At 41.3% G+C, this 27,632-nt stretch overlaps 7 protein-coding genes across 14 annotated transcripts; 4 read left to right on the forward strand and 3 right to left on the reverse strand.

The window, feature by feature from the left end:
- Positions 1-3,383: 3,383 nt before the first annotated feature.
- Positions 3,384-5,405, reverse strand: LOC124223952 (THAP domain-containing protein 2-like). 2 transcript variants are annotated; one of them, XM_069137751.1, is made up of 5 exons: positions 5,132-5,405; positions 4,842-5,031; positions 4,196-4,763; positions 3,937-4,046; positions 3,384-3,709 (listed from the first exon to the last, which is right to left on the reverse strand). In XM_069137751.1, the coding sequence occupies exons 1-3, from the start codon at positions 5,200-5,202 to the stop codon at positions 4,248-4,250; spliced, it is 777 nt and encodes a 258-aa protein (XP_068993852.1). In that variant the 5' UTR covers positions 5,203-5,405; the 3' UTR covers positions 3,384-3,709; positions 3,937-4,046; positions 4,196-4,247. The 2 variants fall into 2 exon arrangements, with proteins under 2 accessions (XP_068993852.1, XP_046492347.1); XM_046636391.2 differs by having other exon boundaries at positions 3,384-4,046.
- Positions 5,406-5,447: 42 nt separating this feature from the next.
- LOC124223947 (ribosome biogenesis regulatory protein homolog) lies at positions 5,448-7,072 on the forward strand. The gene is made up of 5 exons (XM_046636384.2): positions 5,448-5,689; positions 5,771-6,029; positions 6,114-6,415; positions 6,517-6,684; positions 6,799-7,072. Exons 1-5 carry the CDS (start codon positions 5,544-5,546, stop codon positions 6,947-6,949), a joined length of 1,026 nt encoding a protein of 341 aa, XP_046492340.1. The 5' UTR covers positions 5,448-5,543; the 3' UTR covers positions 6,950-7,072.
- Positions 7,073-12,203: 5,131 nt separating this feature from the next.
- On the forward strand, positions 12,204-16,427 carry LOC124223941 (myb-like protein Q). The gene is made up of 3 exons (XM_046636376.2): positions 12,204-12,779; positions 14,943-15,110; positions 15,212-16,427. The coding sequence occupies exons 1-3, from the start codon at positions 12,204-12,206 to the stop codon at positions 15,713-15,715; spliced, it is 1,248 nt and encodes a 415-aa protein (XP_046492332.1). The 3' UTR covers positions 15,716-16,427.
- On the reverse strand, positions 12,238-18,247 carry Nf-YB (nuclear factor Y-box B). 2 transcript variants are annotated; one of them, XM_046636398.2, is made up of 4 exons: positions 18,098-18,247; positions 17,742-17,875; positions 17,058-17,615; positions 12,238-12,384 (listed from the first exon to the last, which is right to left on the reverse strand). In XM_046636398.2, exons 2-3 carry the CDS (start codon positions 17,854-17,856, stop codon positions 17,071-17,073), a joined length of 660 nt encoding a protein of 219 aa, XP_046492354.1. In that variant the 5' UTR covers positions 17,857-17,875; positions 18,098-18,247; the 3' UTR covers positions 12,238-12,384; positions 17,058-17,070. The 2 variants fall into 2 exon arrangements, with proteins under 2 accessions (XP_046492354.1, XP_046492353.1); XM_046636397.2 differs by lacking the exon at positions 12,238-12,384 and having other exon boundaries at positions 16,105-17,615.
- Positions 18,239-21,244, forward strand: rswl (tRNA methyltransferase roswell). Its single transcript, XM_046636367.2, has 2 exons — positions 18,239-18,992; positions 19,067-21,244. Exons 1-2 carry the CDS (start codon positions 18,610-18,612, stop codon positions 20,007-20,009), a joined length of 1,326 nt encoding a protein of 441 aa, XP_046492323.1. The 5' UTR covers positions 18,239-18,609; the 3' UTR covers positions 20,010-21,244.
- Fbxl4 (F box and leucine-rich-repeat gene 4) lies at positions 20,196-26,619 on the reverse strand. 6 transcript variants are annotated; one of them, XM_046636356.2, is made up of 9 exons: positions 26,478-26,555; positions 25,950-26,004; positions 23,700-23,926; positions 23,530-23,623; positions 23,004-23,460; positions 22,694-22,931; positions 22,222-22,582; positions 21,832-22,159; positions 20,196-21,773 (listed from the first exon to the last, which is right to left on the reverse strand). In XM_046636356.2, the coding sequence occupies exons 3-9, from the start codon at positions 23,922-23,924 to the stop codon at positions 21,437-21,439; spliced, it is 2,040 nt and encodes a 679-aa protein (XP_046492312.1). In that variant the 5' UTR covers positions 23,925-23,926; positions 25,950-26,004; positions 26,478-26,555; the 3' UTR covers positions 20,196-21,436. The 6 variants fall into 6 exon arrangements, with proteins under 6 accessions (XP_046492312.1, XP_046492308.1, XP_046492310.1 ...); XM_046636352.2 differs by having other exon boundaries at positions 23,700-23,929; positions 26,478-26,538; XM_046636354.2 differs by lacking the exon at positions 26,478-26,555 and adding an exon at positions 24,180-24,309 and having other exon boundaries at positions 23,700-23,929; positions 25,950-25,967.
- On the forward strand, positions 24,633-26,735 carry LOC124223949 (glyoxalase domain-containing protein 4). The gene is made up of 6 exons (XM_046636387.2): positions 24,633-25,016; positions 25,360-25,409; positions 25,566-25,831; positions 25,970-26,125; positions 26,218-26,393; positions 26,519-26,735. Exons 1-6 carry the CDS (start codon positions 24,927-24,929, stop codon positions 26,645-26,647), a joined length of 867 nt encoding a protein of 288 aa, XP_046492343.1. The 5' UTR covers positions 24,633-24,926; the 3' UTR covers positions 26,648-26,735.
- The last annotated feature ends 897 nt before the right edge of the window (positions 26,736-27,632 follow it).

The following is a 27,632-nucleotide window of genomic DNA, read 5'->3' on the forward strand; positions in this document are numbered from 1 at the left end:
GTCATCAGGCGTACTCAGTATTGCAAGAAATGGCTTTCGTTGCTACGTACTATTACTCATATTTCTACAATAATTGGAGTGACGGTAGTACAGGTAGGAAAGCGATAAGTAATAAATGTCGAACAGAATGCGAAAATGATTATTCCAAACATAATTATACCAATCAAAATTATTCTACATACAATACTGACACCCAAAATTATTCCGCACACGATTATGCCGCAAAAAATTGTTCCAGGCTTTATAGTGTGTCACAAACTATTCTAGATATAATTATGCGACGCACAATTATTCTGCACATAAGTATACCACACGAAATTATTGTACACATAATTATACCAAATAAAATTGTTATACTTATGAAAAAGAAGCTGCACTAAATTAGTCGTGTATCCAACTATCGCAACGAACTTGTTTTCTTGTTTTTCAGTAATTGAATATCTAGTTGTAGGTTTTATTAGTTAGGTGAGCTATACCGGCGCTACACAAGCGCATTCTGCACCTCTGCAGAATTTTATTGCAAAGTCTTAGCATATTATACTGTATTTTTATTGTGTAACTAGCTACATTAATGATTGAATAAATAAATAAAACTACAACATACCACTCAAATTATTCTACATGTAATTATACCATACATAGTAATTCTACATAAGATTATATCATACCAAAGTATACTATACATGGAAATACCGAATAAAATTATTCTGCACACAAATGCCTGCTTGTGATGTCGACGCTGTGTGACTGAAGGCATGCATGCTCGCTTGAGAGGGCATGAGATCTTGAAATTTTCGCGCCACTTCCTATTAGAACTAAGCAAATCGGAGATATTTCAGCGAAAATTACTCCTGGTATCAGGAGCGCAGGAGAACCGTGGAGCTCTTCCATAAACAGGGACACATTGATTGATTGATTGACTGCATGTGATGTCGACGCTGTGTGACTGAAGGCATGCATGCTTGCTTGAGAGGGCATGAGATCTCAAATTTTCGCGCCACTTCCTATTAGAATTAAGCAAATCGGAGAAATTTCAGCGAAAATTACTCCTGGTATCAGGAGCGCAGGAGGACCGAGGAGCTCTTCCAAAAACAGGGACACATTGATTGATTGATTGACTGCATGTGATGTCGACGCTGTGTGACTGAAGGCATGCATGCTTGCTTAAGAGGGCATGAGATCTTAAAATTTTCGCGCCACTTCCTATTAAAACTAAGCAAATCGGAGAAATTTCAGCGAAAATCACTCCTGGTATCAGGAGCGCAGGAGAACCGAGGAGCTCTTCCAAAAACAGGGACACATTGATTGATTGATTGACTGCATGTGATGTCGATGCTGTGTGACTGAAGGCATGCATGCTTGCTTGAGAGGGCATGAGATCTTGAAATTTTCGCGCCACTTCCTATTAGAACTAAGCAAATCGGAGATATTTCAGCGAAAATTACTCCTGGTATCAGGAGCGCAGGAGAACCGTGGAGCTCTTCCATAAACAGGGACACATTGATTGATTGATTGACTGCATGTGATGTCGACGCTGTGTGACTGAAGGCATGCATGCTTGCTTGAGAGGGCATGAGATCTCAAATTTTCGCGCCACTTCCTATTAGAATTAAGCAAATCGGAGAAATTTCAGCGAAAATTACTCCTGGTGTCAGGGGCGCAGGAGAACCGAGGAGCTCTTCCAAAAACAGGGACACATTGATTGATTGATTGATTGCATGTGATGTCGACGCTGTGTGACTGAAGGCATGCATGCTTGCTTAAGAGGGCATGAGATCTTAAAATTTTCGCGCCACTTCCTATTAAAACTAAGCAAATCGGAGAAATTTCAGCGAAAATCACTCCTGGTATCAGGAGCGCAGGAGAACCGAGGAGCTCTTCCAAAAACAGGGACACATTGATTGATTGATTGACTGCATGTGATGTCGACGCTGAGTGACTGAAGGCATGCATGCTTGCTTGAGAGGGCACGAGATCTCAAATTTTCGCGCCACTTCCTATTAGAACTAAGCAAATCGGAGAAATTTCAGCGAAAACTACTCTTAATATCAGGAGCGCAGGAGAATCGAGGAGCTCTTCCAAAAACAGGGACACATTGATTGATTGATTGACTGCATGTGATTCCGACGCTGAGTGACTGAAGGCATGCATGCTTGCTTGAGAGGGCACGAGATCTCAAATTTTCGCGCCACTTCCTATTAGAACTAAGCAAATCGGAGAAATTTCAGCGGAAATTACGCCTGGTATCAGGAGCGCAGGAGAACCGAGGAGCTCTTCCAAAAACAGGGACACATTGATTGATTGATTGACTGCATGTGATGTCGACGCTGAGTGACTGAAGGCATGCATGCTTGCTTGAGAGGGCACGAGATCTCAAATTTTCGCGCCACTTCCTATTAGAACTAAGCAAATCGGAGAAATTTCAGCGAAAACTACTCTTAGTATCAGGAGCGCAGGAGAATCGAGGAGCTCTTCCAAAAACAGGGACACATTGATTGATTGATTGACTGCATGTGATGTCGATGCTGCGTGACTGAAGGCATGCATGCTTGCTTGAGAGGGCACGAGATCTCAAATTTTCGCGCCACTTCCTATTAGAACTAAGCAAATCGGAGAAATTTCAGCGGAAATTACGCCTGGTATCAGGAGCGCAGGAGAACCGAGGAGCTCTTCCAAAAACAGGGACACATTGATTGATTGATTCACTGCATGTGATGTCGACGCTGTGTGACTGAAGGCATGCATGCTTGCTTGAGAGGGCATGAGATCTCAAATTTTCGCGCCGCTTCCTATTAGAACTAAGCAAATCGGAGAAATTTCAGCGAAAATTACTCCTGGTATCAGGAGAACATCTGAGCCGAGGAGCTCGATCAAAGGCACGCCTTATGCCTGAAAGCCCGTGTCGCATACGTATAAGTTTGGTTGCCTATGATTAGGCGCTTCCACTTAGCTTAGCAAATCGGAGAAATTGCAGCGAAAAATTACTCCTGGTATTAGGAGAACATCTGAGCCGAGGAGCTCGATCAAAGGCACGCCTTATTCCTGAAAGCCCGTGTCGCATACGTATAAGTTTGGTTGCCTATGATTAGGCGCTTCCACTTTGACCAAGCAAATCGGAGAAATTGCAGCGAAAAATTACTCCTGGTATTAGGAGAACATCTGAGCCGAGGAGGTACATGTAAGTTTGGTTGCCTATAATTAGGCACTTTCACGTTGCGTACGAACGGTTGCCACTAATTAGGCGGCTTTAAATTGATCAGCAACGGCCTTTGCAACACATTGTTATCACTCTGTTACTTTTTCATCATATAAAGCTCGTGGAGGATAGGAAATAACGCAGAAATATTGGCTAATTGCATTCAACAAGTTACATATATTCCAGGATGATCCATTATATTTGTTAAATATTAAATGCAAATTCATACATGTAATTCAGTAACATAGTTTCAGCATAACTCTAGTATTCGCATTCGATTATCATGTAAGTATAAAATAGTCTAGCAACATGCATAGTTTCACACTTTTATCGTCTCAAATCCAAAATATCATTCAAATTTAATGTTGACGATAATGATTAAACCCTGTGTCATATAATGTTACACTTTCTTAGATCACCTAACACTGGTATTATACGATACAAAGAAAATCCGCTCTCCATAACAGTATTCCTGAAGATTCGCGGTCTTTTAGGCTGTCATGCTTGTAACTCCTGCAATTTCGAAAATATAGCTTTCTTTTACCAAATATAAAGTTCTATAAATGACAACGATAGCATTGCGAAACACCGAGTTCTGCCTAACGAGTTATGAGTTAGACACTCTATCTATCAAAAAGTTGGTTGCTCGGAATCCTGTTCTAGCATTAATCCGACATTTTAAAATTGATCTCGGAAATAAAATATTCGACACAGACGATTATTTTACTCTCAATACATGCCTAGAAGTAACGCGATTCAGGATGAGTTGTTGTTCCATAAATTCATCTAGATGTAAGTGATATTTCAATCAGATTGGAATCCCATAGCACTTCCGTGAGATGGCAGCAATCTGTAATAATGAAAAAATTCTACATCATTATCAATAGAACATTTCGTTGTCCAAGCAGCATAACATATAATAAAACTCGTAGCTGATTCAGTGATTGCTTAATCAGAGGTAACACTAAACAATGATTTATTAACAATCAAATTGCTCACCGGTTCACCTCCGTTAGGACTCGTACGTACACCTATTTTATTTCAGGCAATGCTACACCCCATGTCCATTTTTTGTCACTCCACTTTTTGTCCTAGTTGAGTTGTAGAGTTCTTTAAGATCACTGAAGAGTTTATTTAGTGAATCGATTTTCCTCCTCTGTTTACCAATGATATTCTGCAGGTTCTGAATCTTGCGGGTCTTTAGTTTGTCCACATTCTCCATTTCATTAATTTTCTGCTTGAGCAAAGTTACCTCTCCACCACTGTCAGCAGCATGATTAATCACGGTATTTGGTTTCTCTAATGATACTGAGGGGGCAGGAGTACTCAAAGGTGCTTTCAGTACGGATTTGAGGTTTTTTTTCAGTTCCGCAGCCGTACGTGGATCCAATTTCACCAGGGTTATTCTGCTCGAACCAGGTTTTTGACCATTATAGACTTCAATCTGTTTCAATGAGACTTCTGAATTAGACAATGGAATTTTGTCAGCAATAGGGACATCTGAGTCTTCACTGTCCGTTGTAGGGGACAAGTATCGCTCAGTAATTTCATCCTGCATCATCCGAGCCTACAAAGATCCCATTGTTGCAACATAAGAATTGCTTAGCGTGGATATTTTTTATGAACAAATGCAAGAGATACTAACATATTTCAGCCTGCTGATTCCAATTGTCGGTATAGCATCATTGTTGAGTTGCACTCTCGCTGTAGAAGCACGATCAAAGCAACTATCAGTAAAATGTTGAGAACAGAGTCTGCTGTACGGCGTTGGTTTGTAGTCAGCTCGGCCCATAAACCTGATCCAGGCATCCCGCCTGTCCGGACGTTTTGGAAACCTGATAGGTAATAATGGGAAACACACCAAAACATTTAGAAAGAAACTTAACCCTCAAGTCACGGACAATAGCTAAATTGGAATGTTGCAAAATTACTCACACATGGAAAGTGATCCGCTCATCCCTTCTCTTACGCGTTTTCGAATATCCACAGGCGGCACAGCTTACCATCTCAAATACACTCAAATATTCTCAATAAAAATTGCAGAATCAAGCCACGCAGCTCTTGACGTTCAAATGGCCGTAGAATAATCAGCTACTAGACCTCCTGTCGAAATGGTTAAAAAGAAGACATTAGACACGAGTTGGTGCACTTGTTCGCACACGAAAACAGTTCAGCTTCAACATCTCTCGGCTACGAATTCTATGCTACTATTTTCTTTCACCCACCTTTCACCGCCATCTATGGGTTCTTATGCATCACTAAATCCTAACCGTAAAATCAGGAGGTTAAAAATATCGCACGTAGTGCGAAGCGTGGAAACTTTTAGGTTACGTGCGTCGCATCCAGGATGGACATAGTATCGCAGGTCCTCGAAAAAGCCGCTCAGGATGAACGCCTGCGGACAACAGAGGTGCAAAAGCACTTGGAGGTGGAAATAGACGAAGGCTCGCTGCTCGCGGTCGACTACAACTCGTTCGACACTGAGAAAATCAAGTAGTGTAACCATTCGCATAAGTGAATCTCTGATACAGAATAAAAAGTTCCGGTTTTTAAACCCGTTGTTGTCTTTTCCAGGACCAACAGGGAGGATTACTTCAAGCAATTGACTAGGGACAACGTCCAGTTGTTGATAAATCGGATTTGGGAACTGCCGACAAAGCGTGTGGACGAAGCGGTCGTAGCAACGCTGCCGAAACCTAGATTCGTACTTCCCAGAACACATCGACTACCAAAGCCTAAGCCCCTGACAAAGTGGCAACAGTTCGCCAAGGAGAAGGGCATCAAGAGTAACAGAAAACGAAAGTCAAAAGTTACATGGGACGAGCAGTTGCAGGTAAACTTTTGTTTTCTAATTATGAAAATGATGCGCGCACTTATTCATCCAAGATGTAATTGCTCGATTTATTTGTTTTCTTAGAAATGGATTCCAAACTACGGTTACAAACGAACGCAGGCAGAATCTGAAAAGAATTGGCTGGTCGAAGTCAGTGACCATGCAGATCCAACTCTCGACCACCTATCGCTGAAGACAACAGCAAAACAGGAGAAGCGCAGCAAAAATGAACTCCAGAGACTAAGGAACTTGGCCAAAGCGAAGAATGTGAAGGTTCCTCGCGTTGGTATACCAAGCTCTGATTACTATCAAGATACACGTCAAATAGCGACTGCCGTCACTGTTGCCAGATCGTCTACGGCGTCAGTCGGTAAATTCCAAAACAGGTAACGGCTTTGTTTTAATGCCAAAATTGAAATGAAAACGGTACAATTGGAAATGCAGTAATGACTTATTCAGTTTGTTGTGTCCAATTTCACTTTCACAGACTTCCCAAGGAAAAGGATGCAAAGAACATCAAAGAAATGGTGCCGGGATCAAAGAAAAATAAACAACCAATGTTCAAACCTGGAGAGGAGGTGAAACGGAACCTGGGTTTTGTGGATAAAATCTTATCTAAAAGACCAGCGATCTCGATTGTTTCAAACCCCTCTAAGTAAGTTATCCCTACTCTCGTTGAAAGAATTAGTTTAATGTCTTATGCGAAATTTCGCGACCGTTGTCAACTACGTTAACCATTGGCTAAATTATGTAAAACTATCAATTACAGATCCCAAAACCGGCAGACGGACGACGAATCGCCAAGGCCAAAGAAGAGGAGTAAAATCAGCAAGAAGGGTGGCAAGAAGCCGAAAGGAGGCAAGGGAAAGCGAGATATGCACACCAAAGTGGGTGGAAGAAAACGACGGCAAAAAAATTGACGGGATCACATCCATTCGCCAATTTACGCCAATCCGATATTATAAAATTTCCCATCTTTGTATCGTGTTCGAAAATGATTGTAATAAAAAAGAAAGAAACATTTTCGAAGATTACGGAATAAATTTCTGCCGAAAATCTTTATTGCTGACTCCAGAACGGGTCACACAGATAGCAGCTCTTCACAGTACAAAAGCCGATGTGCTCGGCTCCGAGAGGGCTCATGTAGTACAAAGGATACTCAAGTACCTACTGTATCGATAAAAAAGAAATAAGGTTCAAAAGTACGGAATAATCGATAGCCTGTGCCTCAGGCGTTAATTTTTTGCGACTCATGAGTTAAATAACAAAAATTTATCGCCCCAAGACGGAGGCTGTGAATGATAGAAAAAATGTTGTCGGACATGCATGATCTGTATAGACGAAAAAGAATAAATCTGATAACAATAAATCTCCTCGATTGATTTAAATTGCATAGAAACTTAGATTTACGATGTTGGCTAAGGATTGGTAGTTTAATCTGTTTACCTGAGGAAGAGAATTCTGAATTATACCTAGAAATGCCGTCCTGTTTTTCAATTTCCGAACACGAATCCTACGACGTAAAAGAAAAGTCAAAGTACAGAAGTGGAGAGAAAAGAAATTGTCGGAGGATTATAATTGTAGGTCTTTTTCGGGAGAGGAGATGGATTTAAAAAAAGGGGTTCCGTTCGCCGGACAATTTTTATCTTCAATATTTTGTTCCTGCCATAGTCGCGGACAATCCTGATCTAAGCAAGGTACGAGCAGGCGCACAATACTCGAGTGTCATGCGTAGGATGATGGTGTATTAGATATATCGAATGAAAGGACATATCGCGTAATCGGAGTATAAAGCCGGCAGGTGCAGAATCGTTGCGATTCAATGGGATAATATAAAAATAATATAAAATCTTCGACGTGGTCATTGTCATCGTTATACAATCATCAACGCGAAAAGAGTTTTGATACTTTCCAAATGACAAACAAGACCAACAATAATAATTTGTGTGAATTTTCGACGAATGCCGTGAAACAAACTATCGCCCCATCATCCAAAAAGAGGAACAATATATGTTCCGTACTCGTGACTATTGTACACGTAGTATTCTTACAACTGGACATATAATACGAGTTTGCAACAATATCGTCTAAATCGCGATGTCTAAAATTAACCGAGATATAGATCATTTCTCCATAGTGAGCCGGAGCACCTTGCATTATTACCGTGTACGATTATTCGCGCGAATGAAAGTATAAACGTATAACGTACAACGCCACTGTCATCACCGCGTGAGATTGGGAACAAATCCATCCCTGACGGGATCATCGAGTTTGTGATGTATTACTGTATATATTATAAAAAATAGTGATCGAGAAGGGATTCATCATCATCATCATCATCATCATCATCATCATCATCATCATCATCATCATCATCATCATCATCATAATCTGAAGCAAATTATCGAAAGGGTGCCGAGAGTAATTTCGTTGAAGCGAGGGAGCTAACACGGAAAAGCGGAGGGTTGGCGATGGTGGTGGTGGTGGTGGTGGTGGTGGAGGAGGACTGAGCGAAGCCGATACGGCAGGGTTTAGGTTTTAGCGACGAGGTCGGAGGGTCGTTGGGGGTCCGGTAAAGGTTAGGGGTTGAAAATGACAAGTCGGGAATATCGACTAGGGTAGTGGTTTGGACCGGGCGCCGCTCCACTCGGGGGGTTTTACGGTGTGCACCTGTGAAGCAGGCAGGCAGGCAGACAGGGGGTTGGTTGCTGTACACAACACACACACACACACACGTGCGCAGGACGTAGGACATGCCTAGCGGCCGTTTAAAAGGTACGTGGTGGTCGTGGTAGGGCAGCAGAGGTGAGCACAGGCAGGTGGATGTAGATGTGCGAAGCGGTTACTGGGGTAGGAGTCGCAGAGTCGCGGGGTGTTCGCGTATTGAGAATAAGAGAGAGAGAGAGAGAGTCGGTGTGCAGTGCCGTGCCCGAGGGTTGACGGCGACGCCAGTGATTGCGCGAATCCCGCCCAGGGCGAATGGCGAACGACGATAATAGTCGTCGTTATCCTCGTCGTCGCCGTCGTTATCCCGTCGATCGCGCCCGTCGTTGGCCTACCGGGATCATTGTTTTCCCGTACCTTCTGAAACACGTTACACGCTGGACTCTGATTTTGTATAAAAAACAGCTCATCCGCATTGCGTGCACATATATATATATATATATATATATATATATATATATATATATATATATTATATCGTGGTTAATTTATTCTTCGTATGGTTAATTTTTTTTTTTTTTTTCAATTCTCTATACTATATCCCTTTTTCTTGTGACGATCGTCGTTGCTGCACGCGTTATTCAGTGAACCGCGAATTATTATACTTATAATTGTTGTTTTGTAAAAGACCATCGACGTATGATTATAAAAAAAAAAAATCAAATATAGTAAACAACCAAATTAACTCACCGATAATACTCGCACCTTATTTTTCACCGCGTCGCGTATTCGATAATACGGTTACAATAAGAACAATAATAATAGCAACAGTAATAACGAGAATATAATAACAGTTACGGTACAAACTTCAATTGCAGTATATTATATGAAACAAAATACCTGCGTTTAGCAGAAAATCGCGATGACCTATCTGCATGTCTGTACAAGGTATTGTTGTATTTCTGAAATATGCGGATAGGTATAAAACGTACGAATCGCGTGGTTGTAATATTTCTTCAACAACGACGTACGAATATAAGCTGCTTGCGAAACGCTACCCAGTTACCTGCGAAAATGTCGTTATAATTATCGAGCAAATAAGTTAGAAAAGCGGCTGATACACGTAGATACCGCACAGGATCAGAAAGTTCAATGGGAGCTCCCCACACCTGTTGGGTTCCCGGTTTCCAAATTCCCCATAACAAGATCTTGCGATAACAACTATAAGCTTACAGGGATGATTTTACTTCCATAACTCGAGGTGTTCCGGGATTGCTAGAGCATATATCCTGACCTGCGATCAACTGCGCAAGTAGGTCGTGTCGACGGTTTTTTTTGTTTTGAAATACCCATGAAAAACCGTACCGGTATAGGCAATAAATTCCACCGCGATACCTGCGTGATAAACGAGTTAAAAAAAAACCTTCCGCGCTGCATCACGACTAGGGTATAAAATAACTATCTGTTACATATATTCTGTGACGCAGGTCGGTTTCGGAGAGTTTCGCGAATTCCGGTATCGAACGTATAACGTACTATGCAGCCTGCAAGGGATGATAAATTCGCCTCTTTAGCCACGCGTTCGCAGTTTCGCAAACATAATTATGCGACTCCAAGCTACGAATTAACCAACGAATTACATTAAACGCCACCAGTCAGCCGTATGTACCCCTACGTATGCGTGTACATACGTCAATGATAACGATGATACGTAGACGTACCCGTGAGAGCGTAAAAAATATCCAGGGACATCTGCAGAGACGCCCGATCCGATCAGGCCGCGACGGATCAAACGGATCGAATATAAAGCCGCTAAGGTTGCCTCGCTCGATAATCTCGCTGGATGTGTTTAGCGGACATGGGGATTTAATTAGCGATTTACTTGTACATATACTTAAGGCCGGCCAGCCAGCCTGCGACTACTAGCCACTCATACACCCACATACCCACACACACAGACATCTCTTATAATCCGCCTCGCTTTCCCTCTTGCACGCACCACGTTCGCTCGTTCGCTGATCGCTCGATACAACACAACAATATACCTACATGTCATACTTACATACTGTATACGTACAAACCTCGACCCCTGCAACCGCCAATCGCTGACCTAGTCACCCACAAAAATTACACCGAATTACCCCGTGTGCCTGTCTCTAATTATCAATTCACGCATACATTGCCTCTGTTGAACGTAATTAATTTTTATACAGCATGTGGGAAGAACGATACGGAGGATATTTTGATAATTAATGTTACAGTTTCCGCAAAGAATAGAATATTTAAATATTTTTATGAAACATCGCGTGCTGTTCTTCTCGGTTGAATAATTACATTCATACGTATTTGGATGTTCCTTAGCATCCGCTTTTGCCGCAACGCAATTATGGCCGCGATCCAGATATTAATTCCTATTCAAAACTATATACTACGTAATTATAATTAAATACAGGAATTTCAATGCATTCGGAATCAGGTCATGTATATACGTATAGTATGCGTGAGTAGGTCGGGATTTGTCGGCCTCTCTGGCGGTGAAAATATTTTCTCTGTATAATACTTGAAATTAACGCTGTGAGTGAATTGTATCATTTTTTCTTTTTGTTTCTTTGCAATTATTCAATTTCATTTTTTACCTTACACGAGAGACAGTTTTATTGTCGTTCAAGTAATAATATAAAATGAAACTGTAATATGTATGTCGTGAAATCCTGTCATTAGTGCTGATATAAAGTGCAGTACTTTGCAAATTTCATAATCTAGAAAAATTAGAAGACAGGAATAAAAATTTATACGTACATATTGAAGCATCGACCACTACCTCTAACACCTAATTACAATTAACTTTTCTCTTAGTACTCGTCTTGAAGCGTGTTACGCTTGAACATGAATGGGTATGTATGTTGTACCTCTCCTCCAAACCGCCTTACACGATTAAATGAACAGAATAACACTACGACCACTACTACTGTTATTACTAGTCTAGTCTAATGAGTTTACGCTGTACGTAAGAGAAACATTCAAAAAATTGATCTATCTCTATCGCTTCTTAATCTTCCTCCACTTGTTTTTGATCAATTAGCGAAGAGCCCCTCTAGAAAAAGTTTGACCACCGCTATCTTGCCTGAATTTTCAAACGTCTCAATCAGTCTCAGTCTTCCTCCTGAGCCCTCCCCTTCACCCCCCCCCCCCCCCCCCCCCCCTCAATCAACGATTTGACCATAAATCCAGCTAGCAATAAACAGGGGGAAAAAATGTTTCTACCATTCCTGCGACATACGAGAAACTCTGCTGAGAAACAGTATTTCCAGAATGCGCACGACTAGAGCAGTGAAGAGTGTAGCAGCTTTGCGTACAACGTCGCAGCGGGCAGTGAACGACGCTCTGACTGTCGATGGGGAATCAATCGCGAGAAGCTAATCGGTTGGCGATCGGTTAGTCATCGTCGAAGGCCGCTAAGGGTGGCCAGGAAGCAAGACTGATTTCACACGAAGACCCTCCGACCCTGGGATGTACGCGGCAGCCGGGGGTGCGAGCATCGCGAGCAGGCGAAAGCAGAAGAGGCTTCTTCTACACAAGCGAGGAGGGAGTAGCGGTGGAGTTGTCGGAGGCGCAGGCAGAGGCGGGGCGTCTTCGGCGGTGACGTCGGGCGAACACCATCACCAGACCCAGGGACAGGGCAGGGGGTTTCCTGGAGGAAATATACACCACCTCAATCATTACAATCATCACAATCATCATAATCAGAGTAATCAACAACAGGCGAGGACAAAGAGCGCCCCATTTCCATCGTCGCGCCAGAGCAGGATCTCGAGACCACCAAACCTCCCTACCCCCCTGCCACCTAGTGCCCAGCACCAGAGTCAGCCCAATAATCAACATCATCATCACCATCATCACCACCATCCGCATCAACAGCAGCAGCAGTTGATACCAGTCTCTCCTATCACTTTCCCAATATCGCCACCGCCGCTATCACTTTCCCTTGAATCTTCCAAATCATTAACTTACTCCGTATCGAAAAGCAACCATTTTCCATTCCCACCACCCCCAGACCTAAGAGTGTCATCTTCTACCGAACTACAGGTGGGTAATTTATTTTCTTCTCTCTTGCTCTCTTTACGCCTATATGTGCTTTTAATACTATACAATCATTATTATCATTATTCATATGATCGTCACAACATTCTGCACTTTTTACCCTTATACATGTCATGCTATGTTACGCATTTGTAACAAAAATATTATATATTAACGGAAATCTGGCTGTCTGGTGGCTTTTACTGCATATGTATTGTTAATTATATTTTATCATGTATGAATTGATGGGTTTTGCGCAGGGAAATAATTGTGGGGAATTTTCGTCCTTTTATCCGTTTCTTTTCTTTTTTTAAATTTTAAATAGTTTTTTCAACTTCTGGGCGTGTAATATCAATGTGTTGTAAGTTGGCGTTTTCTTCATGCTCGTTTCACCGTGCTAATTAAATGGATTTTCTATATACGTATCTATATCTGTCATGTGCTGTTTGCGTAGAAACTGGATATTATATAGTGTCAAAGTTCTTATTGTGCATTTTTGTATTTAGAGAAAATATTCTTAACTTAGAAATGAGACGGCTAATGATTAGCGCGCAGGTGCGTTATAGAGTAAGCGCGATCAGAAATAACTCTCCCACTCTTAACATTGTAAGAACGTTTTAAATCATCGAACAAATCAAAGGACTAAAATTAAAATAAGTAAAATAAAAGAATGAAAGAAACTGTTTTCGCAAATTCCATCAGTTATGCAGCATGTGAGACAACTGTATGCGCGTATGTGTGTTTATTGCATATTGATGTTAATCTGAATATACACACACGCGCGCTTACACGCGTTGATATGATAAAATGCAGGTGTTGACGCGATGTAAACTGTTGTTTAAATCTCATACTGTAAATCTAATGAACCTTGAAAACGTAGTAAATACGTTAGAGCGTGACGTTGTTGCACTCAGAAACTTATCGTAGAACTGTGTCAGATAATTTTCTAATAAATAATTGTCTAAGATTCAGTTTAAATCATTGTCAAACGAAAAAAGGTAAGAAGAAAGAAGAAGCCGAATAAAGATGCAACAAATTTTATGTTACAACTACAAGTTGCAGAGGAAAGCTTCGAGAATAGCGAAAGATCGATCGTAGGGCATTGGGGTAAGGAGGCCTCGGTGAAGTGAAGGAGTGATACGTGGCGGTAATCGGATACTAATAAAGTTGTGTGAGAAGGATTGATAAAAAAAATTTTTTTAAATAATAATTTCGCGTCGAGCCAGATAACAACAAGGCTAATAATTATAAGGGTAAATAAGAAATTCCAAATAACACAAAATTGAGAGAAGAACCAGAGAGATTTCAAGTAAAGAAACAAATTATACACAAACACATATAAATATATATATTACACACACACACACACACACACACACACACACACACACACACACACACACACACAAATATCTAAACACACACACACACACACACACACACACACACACACAAATATCTAAACACAAATAAGTGAATGAATGAGCGGAATGCAGGCTGCTCTATTAATAAGAAGGGAGAAGCAGCGATTAAGGGGGGGTAAGGGAGGTGGTGTAAACTTTAGAGAACTACCTTCGAACTTGGCCACCCGGCTTATTCCGCCACTACCCCGCTACCCCCCTAGATCCTACATATACGGGGTGAGTACACTGCGAATTAGCCTATTCCATTTTCACGTATAGATCGGACGCGCTTTCGACCTTTCTTCCTCGTACATGCCTTGGTGTGTTCGACATGTGTACGCATATACATAACGTGATATGCGTACGCACGAGTATAATAGGCGGATATATGCCTGTAACGATATTTCTTCCTTACTTCCTCTGGCTTGTTTTTAAAATTTGTCAATTATTTATGTAAGCAACGTGTCGTGTCTGTGTAATTTTGTAATCTAGTTGTTCATGTCTAAGAGGTAAGTAAGATGTAATACGGTGTTTATATCCCTCGCGAATGTAGAAACACCCAGAAGTCTACATACTATGATCCCGAACGAACATCTGAATAATTTCAATTACCAGCTGATGTGAAATTTCCTCTAAATCGTGATTTGTAAATCAGACATAAATACGTGGTTGATAATTGGAAAGCTGGTCCACTCCCTCCTACGTATCCTGTCCTAATCAATATTCGTTCAACTACGCGTCTGAAAGCGAATTTTGACGATTTCAGTGCAGCGGACAAAGCCAGGCTCAGGGTAAAGCAGCATGGCAGGGATGCAGCAGACCATCGCCCCTTCCTCTAACACCCGTATCACCGATCGGTTCACGCGCCGGCGACGGTCTCAACTACAAGACGAAACAGTGCGAGGCACACCGACGATGGATGAAAAGAAACAGGGTAGGTAACTCGGCGTATTTTCAAGCAACGCTTACCAGTTCATTTCCAATCGCAACGAACGCAACAAAAGACTTGGAAGTCGAAAACTATTCTATTCCCAGATACGAGACGCCAGCTACTGCTACGGAAGCAGCGGAGAGGAAGAAGAAGACGGGCAGGAGTGGGGTGGCGGTCGACGGAGAGGCGAAGTTAGCGCAGCAGTGAACACGGTGCTCTATGCCGGACTTGGGACGACGGCTTTGGGTCTGGTGATATCGTTTGTGGGCACGGGTGAAAAAGGGTTCCAGAGTTCGGAATTGAGGCTGGTGGGTCCGTCTCTCCTGTGCGCAGGCTTGCTGTGTTGCCTGTTGCGAGTGTTGCTGTGTCTGTGCCTGTGCCACTGCGGTAAATGCCAGTGGAGTTCGTCGTCGTCGTCCGCTGTGGCGAAAGGTGATAAATTGGAAAAGGCTTCGGCGAAGGAGCAGAACAATGTTCCGCCGGCTCCTTCTCTTCTAACTGCTTCCCTCCTGCCGCCGCTCAGATCAGCTGCCGCGACCGTTTCTCCTCCTCCTCCAGCGGCGAAAGGGCGAGAGCTTCTTCTGTCGGCGGCTCAACTATCCGAATGACCGTCTACTTCAGGGTCCAAATCGTAGAGAAGAAGAATGCTTGGAAAAGCCATCCCGCCACCAAGTTTCCCAGATATACTCTCGACTAAACAGATGCCTCTGACAATGTTTTTTCTACGATTATTCAAATAATCGCTTTATAGTGTAACGGAACGGAGTGATATGTTATACGTACATTAATATGACAAATTCGAATTGACTACACCTAAGCCGCGTGTTCTTTTTCTAAAGATTATTATTGTTAATCCAATTCAATATAATCTATTGATATTAAATATCCGTTATTACTTTTTAAGCTAAATTGCATAAGCAATAAGAATTTGATTTTTTTTTTCACTCACTAAGCCTGCTCTATAATCTAGGTGCAGCACCATTTTTGCAAATTATACTATAATAGGTATACAATCACGACTGAGCTTGACAAATAATCGCGTCAAGCTGGAAAATCAAAGTTATCAAATATACCATGGACTTGTCTCATAATTTTTAATTGTTTGTTCTATTTTTTTGATTGTTCTTCTTTTGGTTCATTATAAATATGTGTATGTACTATACAACTTTTCTGCTTTTTTTTTTTTCATTCAAACTCTTATTCAAAGAGTCCGGAGATTTGAAAATTAGATGCTACTGCCCATATACTTCCGTGACGTTAATACCATTGAAATTAGGGCAAATTAAATTTCATCACATATATGAAAAAATTATGCCTGTTGGTTAAAAGAAAAAAATTTGACATGTATACATACGTACATATATATATATATCATACCGCTACGTTAATTTATCACATTGCTAAGAGTAGAACAAAGTTGAGAAAAAGAATAATAATTATAACAATAATAATCAGCACTGGTGTGTACGAATAGACAAGCAAAAGATATTAGATACCAATATCTACTGCCTAGCGATTTTAGGGAGTATGTTATATATACTATGATTGAAATAATATAGGAATTTTATTTATAAAAGAATCTTCCTTCGCTTGAAAAAAAAGGAACCAGACAAAAGAAAAATTCATGGTTATAAAGAAAAATTGTTGTTACTTTCATAAGAAGCCGGAGGCGGCGCGTAGATAATTAATATTTCAGTAAGTGTGACATATCTTAAAAGAAAAAAAAAAAAGGCAAGAAAGCAGAAATCATAGTGATGATAATAAATGAAATCTTTATAAATAAAAAAAAAAAAAAATATGAAAAAACGGAACTTCCCCCCTACCGTTCTTTTAATCATAGACATATTTCGAAAAAAGACGAAGTAGCAGGTCTTTAGAGTTCATCAATTCAGGCCCCTGCTTCAATCTTGTGAAATTAAATGTCAGCCTTGTAAAATATGTATAAGATACCTTAGCGTATTACTCAGGATAGTTGAAATTGCATTTGATCAGGAGGTGCGTAGCTGTATATAACGGGAGCATCCGAAGTTGTGGCATTGCCAGTAGTCGTAGCAATGGTGAACAATTGGTCGTCGTAAATGGTGCTTTGCTGATCAACCGACTTTCCATTACCGGGCACAACGCCCGGACTAGATCCCGGATTATCGCCCTTGGTAGCCTCTCTATACTTCTGTAGATAGACTTTGAGTGGCTCTACGTAATTGTCAAAGCCGAGGGTGGTCATAGCAAACAGTATATCCTCTCCGTTAATGGTCTTTCTCTTTTCCATGTGGCACCTGTCGCTCGCTTCGGATGTTATGAAAGATATAAACTCAGATACGCATTCCTGAACACATTCCCTGGCATCCTTCGCTATCTTGCCAGCTTCCGGTATTGCTCGTTTCATTATTTTGGCTACGTTAGCAATCGGCAGAAAGCGATCCTGCTCCCGCAAAGGACACCCACCACCTCTTCCCTGCAGAGGATCTCCTCCTCCGTGGTTCGAGTCGTCTGTATTTTCAGGATCATCTGTCGCCGGTGATAATTATATGATAAATTGCATAGCTACTAATTGTTGAAGCACTGTCAACGACATCGTTTTGTTTTTGGAAACGCATTGAGGTCTTCGTACTCTACAAAAAATGTTCAACGTACCTTCCAAGTCATCGGACTGGACACCGATATAAGAAGCTCCCACGCCTCCACCGCCAAGAAACGCTGAAGTGCCAAGTGGCCCACCGTCATCGCCACTTTCCCCGCTGTTTTCCATATTCGGTATTATCCTTAGGCTGTGAAACAGGTTAACGAGAATTAGTCCGTCATTGACAATCTCATTTTATGCATTTTCAATAGAATAACTTCGCTTTAAGCATATTTGACGTTTCTACGTCAAGCATAAAAGCGTAAATAAAGGCATCTAGGTTAGGTTATACTATTATTGTCAACGTGTAATTATCCAACAGTTTGCTCGATGTGAGTTAGGGTGATTTAATCTGTTCTGTTCAACTTACGGCTGTATTTCCTCGTCTGTTTATACACAAAAGGATAAAAAATTGTCCGTATCAGTTTTGTATTTGCTAACACAGTTTGCAATATCCTCGATACGCGTCCGTCAAGCAGAGACGACAACCACCAACAGGTGACGCAGTGAGTCTGGCGTAACCTCAGCATTTGGACTGTTTTCACGGGATCCGTAGTGTCTTAAATTGTATTCTACTCCGTGGTCCGCTTTCACTCACTTCAACGATTTTCCGTATTACACAAAACAAAATAAGCAGAAGAAGGCGTTCGAAGTATTAAAACTCGCGAACCCTTTTCTTGTAAACTGCCAAACTACAAAAGTATAATCACGTTGGCTCGATTATCAAGAGCTGTCAATTCGGAATATTTAGAGAGGAGTAATAAATTGGAAAGAATGTTAGGTTAAGAAATAATCGCGGTGCATGCGGCAAATTCAACTTGGCTACAAATGAATCGAAAATCCTGATTTTTTGATAGCTATAGAACTTCCAAATTAGCCAATATGTTTAATCGAGTACTGCGTTGTCTGACATTGACGAAAAAGCCGCTGAGGTGGACCGCAAGACGAAATTGCCGGCCGGCGATCGAGGCACAGCTGAGTGCCTGCGATATTCTCCACACGTCGAAAAGACGTTTTTGTACGAAAGTCGGCAAGATATCCGAAGAAGGCGAGACACAGGAGAATCTGGAGAAAAATGTCACTATATCTGTAAGCGGCGAACAGCTTCAAGCTATGATGGACTCGGACCCGGAGATGGAGAAACTTTACAAAGTGATCCAGCTCGAAGTCGAGGTGATGAGACAGAACGGCAGACTGATACCCAAGGAGCTAAAGCCTCAACATTGGTTGCAATTGATCAGGCATGAAACGAGATCTGCGAGAAGGTAATTTTGTTTAATATGTTTTTACATTAAAAATGATCAGAGATAAATAAGAACTTGTCAATTTCAATTTGCAGTCGATATCTGATGTACCTCTTCAAGCTTGAAATGACCCAAGAAAACTTTAGGAAGAAAAAAGAACTAGCCAGGATAGAGAGGGAACAGAAGCTGCAGGAACATGGGAGGGAAGAAGTCGATCAGATGGCGTATAGGCTGTTTAAAAACACAATTTTCCTGCGAATATACGACACAGCGATGAATCGCTTCTACCACTCGCGTATGATGATGGCCAAGATCCATGGTCCTGAAGTGATAATAGATCTCGGATACGATAAACACATGACAGTGCGCGAGTCGTCAGAATGCGCCAAACAGCTCGTCTTTTTGTTTGCGGAGAATCGCGTACTCCGAGATCCATTTTACATCACCTTTTGCAATGTAAATAAATTTTCGGTAGTTATGGAAAAGTTTTACAGATCTGTACCAAATGCCAACGAGCCTGATTTTCCACTAGAAATAAAGGAATGTTCGTACACCGAGCTCTATGACAAAAAGAAGCTGGTCTACTTGACGCCGCACTGCAACACCGAAATGACAGAGTACGAACCGGACTCCATCTACATAATAGGTGGAATGGTGGACAAGACAAACAACCAGCCCCTCTCTTTGGCAAAGGCGAAAAAAGAGGGTCTGAGAATGGCCAAATTCCCTCTAGACAAGTACTTGCTATGGGGTTCAGGCTCTGGCAAACGTTTGCCACTTAATCATGTGCTAAGAATCTTGGCGGATATCAGGACCACCGGAGATTGGCATAAGGCCTTGAAACACGTCCCTCTTAGGAAGTTGGAGAGGCCTCTTGACCAATTACAAACTGGCAAAGTTCAGTTTCCGCCCCAAACTCCCTCATGGGTTAATACTGAGCTTCAAAGAAAAAGACAATACGTGCCTACGAAAACGAAAATTGGACACTCGCTGAACACGTCATACACTTTTCGAGACAGACAAAAGAAAAGTTCGTAATAAATAACGGATTGTAAATAATGTGACCAGGATTGTTGGTTATGACAAATGAGAACAATATACTGATCATTAGTGCAGACAGGCTAACACTTACTTCCACCTTTATATTATCAATGAAATCCTGCGGCACGGTTACCTCTAATAAAAAAATTCCTGTAACAAAAATGAAATAATTTAGATATATCATTCAATTAATACCACAGTGTATTTTTATGTTTTGTCAGTGTACAGACACCATATTTTTTTTTTCTAAGGCCCCAGAGGTACAATTGTTTTCTAGATTTATTATATTAGCTGCGTTTGATATGTACAATTTTATATCGTGTCTGTGGATCTTTTTTCAGTCACATGCTGCAGGAACGATTGCTTCGAAGAGTGGAAAAAAAGCACATATTTGATCAGTCTTTTGGACGGAAAGAACTCTGCTCTTAAGTACGCACTACTCCATACGCATGTACTCACATAGGTATATCTACTCGAACGAAGATCTCAAGCTTAGAAGAACGTGAGCTAATATGAAGATAATATGACACCACGGCAATTCGACACTTCAAATTTGAACTAAATATGTAGAATATCCTAATCATTCTTAACACTTTGCCGTCCAGCGACACCACAGTGGTGACGTGCGCAAACTGGTGGCCAACGGCCGGCGACAACACAGTGGTGTTGTGAGCACAGTATCGCTCGGGGTCGGTGACAACACTTTAGTGTCTTTAGCTTTCTGCTAGTGTTTTGTTTCGGTAACAATAAGTTACAATATAATAAGTAACAATAAGTTACAAGTGATCAAAGAGATTAGTAAAACTTAACAATTTATAATCTCCCGATAATGTCAAGAACGGCCGGCGACAAGTCAAGTGATCCGAATAAGCGCTGCCGGCGCCAGGCGAATAAATATTTACGAATCGTGCGTACGGCAAAGTGTTAATAGTGATGATGTATATTGCTTATCATCCCAGAGAAAAGTTTTTCAAGGAGATACAGTGTAGACTTGATAAAAATTAACGATTATAAAATATATTCGCGTCTATCAATAATGTCACGATAATAAATAATAATAAAACAATCCTTATACGAATAAAACAATAAACCGGAAGAGGTTGTTGTTGCTTGCTGAAAAATTTCGAGTCACCTTCTAATAAAATATTCCCCGACGCATCGTCACTCGTCCACCAAAATTTATTAATCCAAGTCGATTTCGCAAGCTAGTGAAAATTCGTTTTTCAAATGATTTCCTGGTGCAAAAATGTAAAATGTCACCGAAAATGAAACTGACCTACAAGGGAAAAAACCAAGCAGACCATCCGACAAAACTCCAATGGTTATACGTTGTAAAGACGGGAATTTCGGACTATTGCAAGGTGACATGGTCAAAAAAAAAAAGCAACTGATAAACGGACGAACAGAGCAATAACATCGATGAACTATGTAAAAACCGATCCACTTGCTTGAAAACTACGCTTAATAGATACATGAGGATAAAGCTGACGCCATTCGTGTATCTTCATATCGCTTATACCTTCGCAAAAGCTGAGATCCATCATTTCCAGCTGAGTGCAATATAATAAAAATCGTAGACATATTTCGGGAGTAAGAGATCTTGCGCCAAGGAAATCCAACTGTCTGAGTTTAGAGCAGGCTAAAAACGGCTCGAGGTCACGATCGGTGAGGCCGCGAAGAGCAGCGAGAAAGACCTTCTCCAGATTCTGACAGGATGCAGCCAATGCTCTCAGCGACTCCCCTGGAGCTCCCATGCCTAGGCTGAAATTAGTCAAACTTCGAAGTTCCCGTTTTTTAAAAAATTCTCCTTCATACTAACCACCATCCGAAGTCGACCTCTCTAAGCATCGTGCAACGAGCGAGGGCTCTAACTCCGTGGGGCGTCAGGCTATGGCTCTTCCAGAAATCAACGCTCTCGAGGTGAGGACACGAGTAGGCAACCTCCATCGCGATATCGTCCATGTTATGAACGTGGTCGCAAGCGGCAAGGTTCAGGTGGCGCATGCCTCGATTTCCCTTAAGAATCGCGCACAGCGACGGCGTCTGAATCAACGTTCTGTAAAGTTCGAGACGTTCGAGCTGCTGCAGGTTTGCCAGAGGCCAAAATCCGTCCTTAGTTATCTCCACGCAGTTGCGAAGGCAAAGTTCTGTGCGTCGAACGATAACGGTCAATTAATCTTTTACGATTGAGAGATGAAAACGTAAATACCTTTTAGGTTTCGGCAGATCATGGAAACCTTCAGTATCACGGAATTGTTGACAAACTGGCAGGAATTGAATCTAAGGTGCGTCAACTGATTTCCGCTGGACGTGAGAAATTCCTGAATGTCTTTAGATGTTATCGTGTTGTAGTTGCCGCACCAGGAGAGATCTAGACGCTGAAGATATTGGCACCTCGAGGCCAGCGTTTCAAGCGCGCTTGTGTCAATACAGTACCAATATGGTTTCAAGTTTAGGCTGGTATAGAGAAGTGCATCTCTTGCTATATTGTTGAAATGCCGATTAACTTGACAACAGCGACAGAGAGATCTGAGATCGAGATTTCTAAGAATCTTCAGTACCGCTTCGTCCTGCAGGTTTGTAAAATAAATGCTTGTAATTGAATTATACTAAAAATTTGTGGCTAATTTATTTCATTACTGTTCTATTAAGAAATGTATTAAAACGGAAAAAACGCTTACGGGCAACACAGAAAAACTGCCGCAAATATCACCCGACTGTAACGAACTCCCAGTCTTGTTTCCAGCCACTGCACTTCTTGAGGAAGTTGAAAGATCGATGTCCTGCATCAATTTTGGAAAGTCTTCCTGGAGAAACCTGTGCAGACTGCTAACTGCTTCTTCGATTGGCGGTATGCAGTGGTAGTCAGTTCCTAGCCTGTCAATTATGGTCCCCTTGTGTATCCTACCCGTAACATTTCTGCAAAATCAAAAGTTTGCCAGTTCGAGTTTGGAAATGACGAGAAACACGGTGCAAAACTGAATCACATACCTGTTCGAGAGTTGACAGTGCTTGTAAAACGTGTTTTTCAGCTCCCTTAAATCTTTGTGTGTCTGTAAATAATCTGGCGTCAGATTATAAACGTCATCGCAATCAAGGGTACTGTCGTTGAGCTGCCGAAGCAAGGTGCTCAAGTTTTTATTGTTGAATCTAAAGTGGGGTTGAATAAATTCCGAAGTGCCGATGAGGAGGACGGCGTCCAGCTCTGTGTAATAGTCCTGCTTACTGTGGTTGAACTCCAGTCTAAGCATCTTGGTCTTGAAACAGCATGGCTGTAGAGGGGGAGAAAATATCCTTGGCTTGTGTGAAACTACCTGCGGCAGCCCTCTCCAAAGACGGCTCCACTTTCCGCTGCTATCGGCAGCCCAAATTCCAACAACGCTGCCCGGGTTATAAGTCTCATATATGGACACTCTGATTGGATAAACCTCACGATCGTACGCCACATCTGTAACAGGGTTCAATTATCAGTAATAAAGAATATGGATCGTCATTGTTGTTGTTGTGGTCTCCATACCTATGTAGTCCTGGCAGACGACATTGTCATTGTTCTGCGGCATGTAATCAACTAGTCTGGATGGCGCCTTGTCCCACCAGCAGCCGTACGTTCTCTAGAAATAAGTATAACAGATTACAGAGATACTGAGGTTAAGCGGATGAGAATTATACCGGCAAATGATGTCTTACCATGACAAATGCCTGAGGAAAATCACCATAGTCGGGAAACTTGCTCGGGTTACCAGCTATGTTGTACGCCGTGTAGGATATGCTTTTATCACTTCCGTACTGTGAGCTGAAGTGTTGCACCTTATTCACGAATTGCTCGGTAAAAATAATCGAGTCATCATTTTCCGCTCCTTTGTTACTCGACACTGATATCCACTCGGATTTAATCTCGTCGCAGGACACCATTGCTGCTTTTGTGGAGCGTGAAAAATTATACTTTATTATTTTTTGTATGGTATACCATACTACTTGACAATAGCGTCTTTCAGGCTTTCGGGTTGAGTTGGGTTGTATTAGGTTGGGTATCGTCGTAATGCACCGCCAATGCTTGGCATGTTTTCGATCATCGTCGTGAAGATGACAGCGAATTACCGCGAACGACGGAACGCTGGGATTCTGGACTGTTAAAGAAGCTGATTATATTTAAATACGTATTATTACTTTTTCGTGTGCGGATCAATCATACAGCGAATTTCCGGAGTTTTTTTTGCGAGGACCATTCAAGCTTCTCACGAAGCTTCCCTTCGGACATTACGGAGTGAATATAAGCGTGAAGTTTGCGGGGGAACAGCTGCAAACAACCAGGAACAATTACGAATTGCGGGCTGAACGAAACGGCGGCAATTACGAACAGCTGAGAGTTTATGCAACATGAATAGATTACGATCGGAATTTATTACAGATTAGAAACACATTTCGAAATCTCTCATGCGATAAGGATTCAGCGAAAGATATCAGACGAGCATTAATTGCCTAATAAAAGCTAGTACAACGTGCGATTAAGAACGAGATACGCGCGTCTACGAAATGGAACGTGTATTTCTATCTGATTGTTTTCAACAACAATTAACCACTGATATTACATATCAGCGCAATTAACACACTGTCTCAGTAAATGTATATATCCATAATGAAGCACGTCTGTAACGGTGACCTCGACTGTGGTTAGAATTCTTTGAGCGCTTTAGAACCATCTCGTCGGTAACAACAATGGCAATTATACCCTCGAGGAAAAACCACTTGTCAGCGGTCGAAATGGTCGAATAGACCAGAAAAATCGCTCACACGTCATAAGGACGAGCCGGTATCTCCCCAGTGCGTCAATCTTGTTGAAGAAAAGCGAAAGCACGAAGAAAATATTGTGAAGATAAATTCGAAATCGTTAAATTGAATATTTTACCAACAATAATGGTAAACGCTCGCGCCCTTCATTTCGTGTTCAAAATTGGTGAACGTAAACTGACTGCAAGATTCTACCGCGAAATACTCGGAATGAAGGTTAGAATTTATCAATTCATTGTTACAGGTATTTTACGATCACGGCCATTGCATAAATGTTGAAAACATAATTTTGATACGTCAATTATTATGATTATCTTATTGCACACCAGTTACATTTTATATAATACAAATAGATTTTTTCTCATCGCTATAGCGTCGTTCACATCTTGAATCCGTTTTCTATTAATTTCGAAACACCCTGCAGCCCTTTATCACGTTTGAAATTTTCACAGTACCGTAACTAGGGACGAAAGGACCCTGCCATACATTTGTTTTATTTCATTTTTCTATACACAGAAATATGGGTATTGATTTTTTTTTTTCTCTCTTTGTATTCCAGGTTCTGAGACACGAGGAATTCTCGGACGGTTGCGAAGCTGCTTGCAACGGGTTAGCTGTTGACTAAAAAATATAAACCGAGTCTGAAGACGGTCCCTTTCCCTTTCCATCAATTGTTCTTTCTCATATAAATTACGATCCTCGCTATCATCTTCAGTACGATAATTTCTTTTTCCACGGTCATTTTTATTTTTACCAAATTTATAGGCCCTACGCCAATCGCTGGAGCAAAACTATGGTCGGCTACGGGCCTGAGGACGATCACTTTGTTGTCGAACTGACGTACAACTACGGTATTGATTCTTACGAAAGAGGCAATGACTTTAAAGGGATAACGATTAGATCCAAGGAAGCGATTGAAAGAGCAAGGTCTTCAGGATGGCCGGTGCGAGAGGAGGATGGGAAATTCGTGCTTGAAGCGCCGGGTGGTTACAAGTACTACGTTATTGACGAACCACAGCCTGCTGATAGAGGTAACGGGAATATAGAGCTCTGTATTTTTCCCTGATACAGATTCTTATACTATCTGATTTACTTTTAATTACGCATCGGTCTAGCATGTCTCTCTGCTTATAAACTTGTGATATTTACCACCTCGTCATCGCTTTCAGATCCGGTCGAGAAGGTCACCCTATCCAGTTCCAATCTAGAACATACAATTGCATATTGGAAGAATATTCTCGGCTTGAGAGTCTACAAGCAAGATGATCGCAAAGTTCTATTAGGATTCGGCCACAATCAGGCCGAGCTTGAGTTTGAGGATATTGGTGAGACGGCCGGCCATTCTGGGTTTAATTTAACACAGTCACAGATCGTAAGTTCTGAGATTTGGGACTATAAAGTGGTGGATGATTTCCAGGGACTGAGGTGACACATGCAAAGGGTTATGGGCGGATCGCATTTTCAATTCCATACGAGAACCTGCTGCGCCTTAATCAGACTGTAAAGGAAGCAAACCAAAAGATTCTCACAGATCTTGTAAAGCTTGATACGCCAGGAAAAGCTAGCGTTACTGTCGTCATTCTTGCCGATCCGGTAATTTCTTTGTTTTGATAAATAGAATCGTTTGTCGAGGATTCGAATTTTGCGAATGTTATTGCATTAGCGCAGTGAGTTTACCTTGAATCAATATGGACTCGTTTGAACCATTCATCTTTCAGGATGGCCACGAGATTTGCTTCGTCGACGACGAGGGCTTCAGGCAACTCTCCGTGCCTGATTATCCTAGCGAAGCTATCCTGGATAGATTTATCGCCAAGGAAGACAAAACTGCTGGCGTGACTGCGTAGATACGCATTACTGAAATGAAAAAATACTGTTTAATCAATTATAACTGTCTAATTGTGCTGTTGAAATATAAATTGAACGTCGATATTAGTTGTATATATATATTCTGTTTATGTCACAGGTAAGAGTAGGTATAGTACGTATGTGTGTGTGTGTAGGCTGAGCAGTAGCGTACCGGCAGGTAGATCGGCGCAGTGCGTATTGCGAGTTAGCTCTGAACGCAGCGTTTGCTGGACAGCCAACATTTGTATTTAAAATAATATTAGTAAAGATCCGGGTCTTAATTAAAATAAACTGCAGTATAAATAAAATAAAATATCCTGTGTACATTTTTTATTTTACTTCCACAACCTATATCATGTGCTAAAATAGAAGTCGAGACTGCTATTTTTTTAATCAAAAGACTAACTAAACAGTACATAATTTGTAAGTCCAAGTATGGTCAAAGATACAATGATTATGCTTTGTTTACGAAAGTAATTTTAAGCTTTGTTATGTGCACCGAAAGGGGATATTTGGTAATAAAATTTCCGGATCGAATTATCATGAAATAAAATATATTTACATATGTTTCAAAAGAATCATATCTTATTCTCCTTATTTTAACCGTCGCATTCTCAATAATTGTACAGGAAATATGATTACAGTCATAGATACGAATTTGCAGGATGTGCAAACGTGTTGAATTGTAAACTGAAGCTAGGGATCGTATTAGAGGTCCGTTTGACCAAAAATCGGTAAGGTATTGAACAACGTGTCCAGTTAAAAAGTGCAACTACAGTGATCAGCTAATAAAATAGAAATCAAGCTCGCCTTGATTATTTTGATCACAGTCCCCGCTTCCTTGGGTAAGAAATAATTCATCCGATAAATTACGAGATATTTTCATCGCTAATTTTTGATTCATATTTTATCAATATTTCGCGAGTGGTAAGCATTGACGAAATATCTGGCAATGCCTGGAAATTAATCAGGGTATCTCAGCGT

This window comes from Neodiprion pinetum, chromosome 7, assembly GCF_021155775.2.
Source record: "Neodiprion pinetum isolate iyNeoPine1 chromosome 7, iyNeoPine1.2, whole genome shotgun sequence".
Taxonomy (NCBI): Eukaryota; Metazoa; Arthropoda; class Insecta; order Hymenoptera; family Diprionidae; genus Neodiprion; species Neodiprion pinetum.

Coding starts and splice junctions, on each gene's coding strand:
- rswl (XM_046636367.2), top strand. CDS start 18,610: ATGTTTAATCGAGTACTGCGTTGTCTGACATTGACGAAAAAGCCGCTG. Junction 18,993..19,066: donor GAAACGAGATCTGCGAGAAG/GTAATTTTGTTT, acceptor TTCAATTTGCAG/TCGATATCTGATGTACCTCT.
- LOC124223952 (XM_069137751.1), bottom strand. CDS start 5,202: ATGGTAAGCTGTGCCGCCTGTGGATATTCGAAAACGCGTAAGAGAAGG. Junction 5,032..5,131: donor GAGCGGATCACTTTCCATGT/GTGAGTAATTTT, acceptor ATTACCTATCAG/GTTTCCAAAACGTCCGGACA. Junction 4,764..4,841: donor GAATCAGCAGGCTGAAATAT/GTTAGTATCTCT, acceptor GGATCTTTGTAG/GCTCGGATGATGCAGGATGA.
- LOC124223949 (XM_046636387.2), top strand. CDS start 24,927: ATGGTAAACGCTCGCGCCCTTCATTTCGTGTTCAAAATTGGTGAACGT. Junction 25,017..25,359: donor GCGAAATACTCGGAATGAAG/GTTAGAATTTAT, acceptor TTTGTATTCCAG/GTTCTGAGACACGAGGAATT. Junction 25,410..25,565: donor TGCGAAGCTGCTTGCAACGG/GTTAGCTGTTGA, acceptor CCAAATTTATAG/GCCCTACGCCAATCGCTGGA.
- Nf-YB (XM_046636398.2), bottom strand. CDS start 17,856: ATGGAAAACAGCGGGGAAAGTGGCGATGACGGTGGGCCACTTGGCACT. Junction 17,616..17,741: donor CCAGTCCGATGACTTGGAAG/GTACGTTGAACA, acceptor CACCGGCGACAG/ATGATCCTGAAAATACAGAC.
- LOC124223941 (XM_046636376.2), top strand. CDS start 12,204: ATGTACGCGGCAGCCGGGGGTGCGAGCATCGCGAGCAGGCGAAAGCAG. Junction 12,780..14,942: donor CATCTTCTACCGAACTACAG/GTGGGTAATTTA, acceptor TGACGATTTCAG/TGCAGCGGACAAAGCCAGGC. Junction 15,111..15,211: donor GATGGATGAAAAGAAACAGG/GTAGGTAACTCG, acceptor TTCTATTCCCAG/ATACGAGACGCCAGCTACTG.
- LOC124223947 (XM_046636384.2), top strand. CDS start 5,544: ATGGACATAGTATCGCAGGTCCTCGAAAAAGCCGCTCAGGATGAACGC. Junction 6,030..6,113: donor CATGGGACGAGCAGTTGCAG/GTAAACTTTTGT, acceptor TTGTTTTCTTAG/AAATGGATTCCAAACTACGG. Junction 6,416..6,516: donor GTCGGTAAATTCCAAAACAG/GTAACGGCTTTG, acceptor TCACTTTCACAG/ACTTCCCAAGGAAAAGGATG.
- Fbxl4 (XM_046636348.2), bottom strand. CDS start 26,511: ATGAATGGTTCAAACGAGTCCATATTGATTCAAG. Junction 23,930..26,477: donor CGAGTCCATATTGATTCAAG/GTAAACTCACTG, acceptor GCTCCACAAAAG/CAGCAATGGTGTCCTGCGAC. Junction 22,583..22,693: donor GCAGTTTTTCTGTGTTGCCC/GTAAGCGTTTTT, acceptor ACAAACCTGCAG/GACGAAGCGGTACTGAAGAT.